This window comes from Rhipicephalus sanguineus, chromosome 3, assembly GCF_013339695.2.
Source record: "Rhipicephalus sanguineus isolate Rsan-2018 chromosome 3, BIME_Rsan_1.4, whole genome shotgun sequence".
Lineage (NCBI taxonomy): Eukaryota > Metazoa > Arthropoda > Arachnida > Ixodida > Ixodidae > Rhipicephalus > Rhipicephalus sanguineus.
The window spans coordinates 31759981-31767032 of record NC_051178.1 but is presented as its reverse complement, the minus strand read 5'-3'; the positions used below and the strand labels follow the sequence as shown (position 1 = coordinate 31767032).

The window sequence follows — 7052 nt, the reverse complement described above, 5'->3', positions numbered from 1 at the left end:
CCACTATATGGTGCGAGAGCTACATGATAGTGTTGCAAAAGCGTTGGAATGTACAGGTCCATTAAACAAGGCGTGGGGCAAAGTATAGTCCCTTGACCAAATACCTGGCTTGAAAACAGACAATTACGAATTCCGTGCCGGGAGGTGATCCCTACTGCAACCACATGCACCCAATGAGTAAGTGCCGAGAAGCTTATTCGCTCCTTTATCACCAAAGTGGAACCAACCCCGAATATAGATCGAAACCTCTTCATCGACCTCCTGCCAGTCCTGCCCGTGTAGTCCAATGGCAACCTTCTACCGGTACAACATCGTTAGGAAAGCGAGCACTGCACAAACCATGCATAACATACATCGCTGAAGCCTGCAATGAGAAGCTTACAAAGAGGAGTTTTAAAGATGATATTGAAGAGTGGCACAACATTCAGGAACTAGAAAAACGAATAGATGAGCTGGACAGCTAGTATATTCATTTTGCAAAGGTCCTCAAAGACATCTGAAATTTCCTCCAGTGGTTCAAATCTAAGAACGAGTGCCGATGCCTTCACAACTCGCAAGGCTGATTCTCTGCGCCCCTGCGGTTACCGTAAAATGCCGAGCAAGCGCCGCCCCCTTCGGTGAAGGATAATCCGACAGACTTGGACGGGAGAGGCGCTTGCTCGGTCCCAGACCAAAATTCAAGATGGTGGCGGGAAAGCTGCTAAAAATAAACAATGCTTATGCATGTTTATAATGAAATGCTTCATTTATTTACTGTTTCTATTCCCCCTCGTCACTTTCAAACTATTGAAGCAGCGACCGGTTTGACCAATATACGACCGGCCACATGACGACGGAATTTCATAAACAACCTTAGATACGCATTCAGTGTATTCATTCTTGTGGTTCTTTTTACACAAGCGACACTTGTCTTGAAAAAAAAAATGGCCGCAGGGGAGGAGGGGGAGGGGGGGGGACACTTGCTCAGTCACTGGCGCCTATTTCAGATCTCCCGAAAAAGGGAGGGGGGCGCTTGCTCGGGTGGGGGTGCTTGCTCGGCATTTTACGGCAGTGCAAGCAGTGAGAAACTTTAGCGTGGCAGGATATGTGATGCACTAGTGCAGGGTGTGCTTACAGCTGGGATCTCTTGATAGTTTGCTATTTTGCACAATAACATCGGAGGAGATAAACTGTAAACTATTCCACGGAAAGCTTATAGACTGTAGATAATAGCAATGGTGTGATATATGAAAAGAATGTTATTACAAAGTTTTTGTTCCCCTTTCGGCTGTCTATATGCCATTCGAAAAGTACATGTGGTGCACACGGCTCGTTATAATTTTTATCTAGGCTAGTGCATTCACAACAAAGGTAACAAATCTGACTGTCTTCCTCTATTTCTCTTTCTTTGGCAAGGCCTCCTATGTTGAAGACTGGTGCTACAAATCCAGAAGGGTGCATACGAATGGGTTCATTGATAGAGCATGCTTTAAATTTTGTTATACGGCGCCATAAAAACAGAAAGGAAACAGAGCATTTTGTTCTCTGTTCCTGTTTTCATTGCCCTCCCTATTGAAACTGAAGTCATGCTGCTAATCAATTTCCTTGCTACAATATCTGCTACAAGACTCTCTTGATGATTCCCATCTAAGAGCAGGGCCCAGGCCGAGAATCGCAGCTCGTGCAGGGCTCTAGTCAACGGCGGGAGATGTTTTTGGCACTTTGCGATGAGGCCAATGAGAGCAATTTATGATGATAAAATTAATAGTGCAAAGCTTTGCCTGGACAACAGACACGTTCATGTCAATTACGCAACTGACAGCATGCTTTTCACTGTGCTAAAACAGCGTTCTTTACCACGGTGGGCTTGGAATTACAAACGTTAGGCGCCCACTGCTGACCAGTCGTGGCCAAGATTTCTGCTGCTCGTCGATGCCATCGCGTCCACTGGCAAAATAATGTGAGCCTCAAAAAAAGGGGAAAACGACGACACCGACCTTGTATGCACTGAAATTTAGGAAATGACTCGTTGCCTTTCCAATCGCACAGTTCCTGCTTGGGTAACATTTGCTGGCAGGCTAGTTGGTGATGCATAGTTCATGGGTAAAATACAGCACAAACCAGACGATTAACACCTGCTTGGGCATGCCCTTTTTCTTTAAAAAATAACAGCGACCGCATCAATAAAGCTGCTTCCTGCGTTTCTTGGAAATACAGAATATTCTATTACTTTCTAAAAAAAATGTGCACATTAATATATGGTGCTCGCTTTGAACGTAAACTTGGCAACATATAATGTGATCTGCAGATGCACTCAGCAGTGATTCCAGGTAGTATCTGTACCTTCAGTGCTGCATCGTATATCAAGGCTTGTGGTAGCTTTTGATTAACTCTTCGTGGTCCATTGTCGGGCCTCTCCAGACAACGCAACAAGACCGCAGCTGCTTGTGGTTGGACACTGCCCGACAAATTTTTTTGTGGGTGATTCCCGCACGTGTTTTCTCACTGCATTATGTGTCATCTCTAAATGAGTAAGTGAACTTCTTTTACATGAGCTTTGATTTTTTTAGCTTCGCTCTGGAATGAACGGAAGGTGGGTAAAGGTTTTAGACTACAAAGGCATGTATAAAGTTATACATAACCTATCTTTTATAACACTATTTCACAAATAACATCATAAACCATGGATCTTTGTACTAGGATTGTGTTCTATAAATGTGCATTCTGAATAAAAAATTTTCAGTTGTTAGTAGAGCGTCGTCCTGTGTTTATCGCCTTTCTCTTGTGTCTGTTTTTATATGCATTTTCAAGCAATGAATCATAACCAACTCGCCCAACTTTCAATCCTACTTTGTACGAAAACACACATGTTGGATGTGCTTGCGAAACGAAAACTGAGACCACCTGCAAACAAGCTACTTGGCGTCGTAACACATGTGCAGAAGCTCCGCCCACAGAGCACTGGCTGTGCTGCCACAGGAAGCTGTGGCCAGGTATAGACAGACGTCACGAGCTAACGGTCAGTGACTGCTGTCTGGCTCATCAGCGTGACTACAGTGTAATCCACTTATAAGAATACCATACATAACGATATATCACTAAAAATGATACATTATAACGATATAATTATAACGATACAACTTTTTGTGGTCCAGTGACTTAACTTGAAGGGGCAAGCGAATCAATTTAGGTGTGTTTCGTACACCTAGTGGGCAGAATTAAGAAAGAAGCGAGCTTTTAGTGGTGGCAGAAGGTGCCAAACAAAGTTAGATTTACTGAAAAAAAAATTTAATCGTACTTAAACGGTGCACCGATCGCACCGAGAGAACACGTCGGAGGCGCCGACGGTGGTGTGCCAGTAAGTTGGCCTCAGCGGCGGTGGCGCGCCGACGTCTCAGTGCACACCTCTACTAGATGCTCACTCCGTTCTACACGGCGCGCACCGCGGTCAGAACCTCTGCTGAGCTTCATAGTCACACAGTTCACACAAGTTTATCAGTGGTTTCAATCCAGTAAGGACATTTTTATGGCATACGCGACTTACACACGAGACATTTATATCATGAATTTAATGTAGAAGAGTTTGTGGGGGAAGTCATGGCATCTTCCCCACTCCCAACTCACATCTCTGATCAATAAATATTACGATGGTGCATGAACGCTAGTGCGTTGAGATATATGTGAACAGACTTGAATATAAACATAAGCATACCTGCCAAGTTTGGAGAAAACGGAATCCGGGAGATCTACTCAACAGGGGGGGGGGGTATGAAGTATGCCGACCGCGGGGGGGGGGGTACTGCGATAGCAATTATATGGACACTGTCAGCGGGATTTTGCGGTCGCCGCTGATCTGTACAGAGTCCAAACCGATAACATCGCTTACGCATCGTCTGTTTCACGTGCGAGAAAATGCGCGCTAGCGCTAGGGACGAACGCGGTTGAAGCAGAGATGAAACGACCCGGCCGTCACCGTCGCGCGAAGGGCACATGCGATAACATCGCTCCGCGTGCGAGGCCTGTCGTCGCTTGCTTACCAGTTATTTCGTCGGGCAAGGGACGGGCGCCGTTGAGACGGGGACGGTCGCATGCGCTGGCGAACACGCTATCTCGTCAGACATCGGTAACGGCTACCCTTTTAAGTGCTGGGCTCTCCACTTAAAGCAGTAGTGACACAAAATTTTGAAGGCGAGATAACTTGTGGGATAGATTTGTGTGTAAACAAATGCATCATCTACGAAATATTAATGGCTGATATAACCTATAACACATTTAGGATCATTTTTTAAATTGCGTGTAGCGCATCTGTACGCGAAACGTCCCACCTCGCGTCACCGTGACGCACGGGGCGCGCAATGCACTGGACTCGCGTGGCAAAACTGGATTTCCGGGAGATTTTCCTATGACCCGTACAACCGGGAGAAACGTTCAAAATCCGGGAGTCTCGCGGGTAATCCGGGAGACTTGGCAGGTATGCATAAGCCTGTATAAGGCTGATAGTAAAGCTGAACATGAGTAGATAGGACCATAGGTCGGCAATAACAAGTGGAGCTCAGTAAGACTCACTCACGAAACATATTTTGCACTTAGGGCTCACTCGGACTCAGACTCATCAATATTTTCCTCAACCGGACTCACACTCACTAAAATTTTCCTGATCCAGACTCACTCGGACTCAGACTCACCAAAATATCACTCACCCGGACTCACTCAGACTCAGACTCACAGCCCGATCCGAGTCTGAGTAAGTCTTAGTGAGTCAGCTTATGAGTGAGTTTGCCAACCTATGGAAGCAGCCAATCGGAGGCCTCAAAATGAACGTCAAACGTTTACTTTTTGTACGCTTGTTTCTGAATGGAGGAGCTAGCTGAAGCGGGGAATTTGAATATGGAGAAATGCTCTTTTCGGCAAGCCCAGAATGACGGCGCCCGGTTGCGCCGTTGCGGAGCTATAACTTTTTGAAAAACGCTGGTTTTTTTTGCGATTTCTGCATTGATTGTCGCCATCTCGGCAGGCACAACAAATTTTTTACAGCACTTTTATGTAGTTTTCAGTGAAGATATTTTGGAATCAAATAGAAAAAGGCTACAGAAGCTGAAAATGTGACTTTCAGAAAATTGATTTTTTTTTTGTTATTTTCCACGGTAAGAAAGCCGCATCCCCCATTAAGAATGCATCCGTTCTTTGACTGCGTTTGTGACTCATAATTCTCTCTGGTTATGACAGACCCATTCAGCGTTTACACAAAAGTCCGTTGTAACAGTACTTGCATTTTACATACTCCCTTTACAACAGACCAAAATCCTCTTCACTATATAAAGGTCTGTTGTAAAGAGGTTATCCTGTATGTCCCTTTGAGCACTAGAGGCAGTTTTTGCTTGCAGTAACAGGTGGGACATATACGTCCCAATAACCATCAAAGGGTTAAGTCATGCAGACTGTCATGCTTTGGTTATCTAGGTGGAGCCCTCCTGCCTTAATACGTTCTATCTGTAACAATATCATCACCCATGTACGCATGTTTATCCTTGTGAACCACTGCTTTCCACTGCGAGCAGCAATGGCAAGAAAAGGCCGATTGATCATGCTGTCTCAAACGTGCGTGACATCTGTCAGTTAAAAATCACTTACAAATGCGTATGTTGAATATCTGTCACTGGCCATTTGCTCCAAGTCTAGCCTCCATCACAGGGAAGGAAATTCAAATGCATGAAAAAATGAGGCACACAGCAGCGGGGCTACTTCGCATATTGACGGCAAAAAAGCAGCAAGTAGAAGTCAACATGCCAGGATGCAAATGGTTTCATTTTTCCACACCCGACAGAAGATGGCGGACAGTGCTATAGGGTTTTAAACAGGCGAGATGGTGCTTCAGATTTCAAATATGACACAGAGTTCTCTTTTTCGGGATGTGGATATGACTTTTGTTTGATGTAACTGTAAATTTTCCAATGCAGGTTTTTGTTTGACAGCATTTAGAGGTTGTTCTATATAGAGATGACTATACAACCAGGCTGGATGTAAGAGTGAGAGACAGGTGAAAACTGTGGACTTGCCTCCCACTTGCGTTGCTTGTCTGGGTCCTCCTCGTTCATGATGCGCTCCTTCTCGACACGGCGACGCTCCTCACGCTTGAGCTGCGCCGCCTCCTGCCGCTGGGCGTGCGTCGTCTTCAGGAACTCCTCCTCCACCTTGAGACGGTTGCGGTCACTCTTCTGCTTAGCCTGCACATGCACCACACTGGCTGCTGCTATATTATGCACTGGAATGGTCATTATAGCTTGCTGGTAAACCTTTAGACAGGCCAGTTGTTTCTCACCTGCACATTCGATAAGTGCACACCTTATGTGGCACAAAGGAGGCAGCCTTGTCTCATCGAAGGCTGGTTAAAGCTGCTGGGTACATTTATCGGAGGGATGGGTGAATAGTAAGTTTGAGGTTGGAAGCGAACAGTGATTTTGTCGAATAATTTTGAACCAAATAGTTCAAATAGTATATATCGCATATTATTAAGAAAAATGAGCATTTCTGCCATGGCCCTACTAACTTGCACAATATTTTTAACAGAGCTGGGCAGTATAGAAGATACATGTATCTTAGATACTATCTTAGATACTCTTTGAGTATCTTGTATCTGTATCGCGATACGTCTCGCAAGATAAGTATCAGTATCTGTATTTCCGATACTTTAAAGAATGTATCGTGCATCTTAAGATACGATACATCAATCGTGTGTGAAACAATAAACATTGGCTGAACTCAGCTTCTCAAGCTGATACTGTGTCACTAAGCCACCTAAATAAAACTAAAGGCAGTGACATTCTTTGTCTTTCCCCCAGAGTCCTCCAGCGAGGGCAGGCGATGAGGTCGCTTTGAAAAAATTGGGGGACGCTTAAGCTTCACCTTTAAAAGTTGAACGCGATAGCGATATCCGGCCCCATCCTCATTGCGCTCTGTTTCGCTTGTCGTTATGTTCAGTCGCCCAGTCTCTCTCTCTCATACACACACAAACACACACACACACATGACATATCTATAGTAAAGGTAAAGGTTTCTATCCTCTTCAACAGCAC

The 7052-nt window shown here is 45.0% G+C and overlaps 1 protein-coding gene across 1 annotated transcript in view; it reads right to left on the bottom strand.

Moving 5' to 3' along the window:
- Positions 1-6034: 6034 nt before the first annotated feature.
- Positions 6035-7052, bottom strand: part of LOC119386530 (PAT complex subunit CCDC47-like) — a gene marked incomplete at its 3' end in the record, with an annotated part of 47703 nt that continues 46685 nt past the window's right edge. Inside the window, 1 exon segment of the mRNA XM_037653799.2 lies at positions 6035-6203. Within this exon segment, the coding sequence (XP_037509727.1) occupies positions 6035-6203 (169 nt within the window).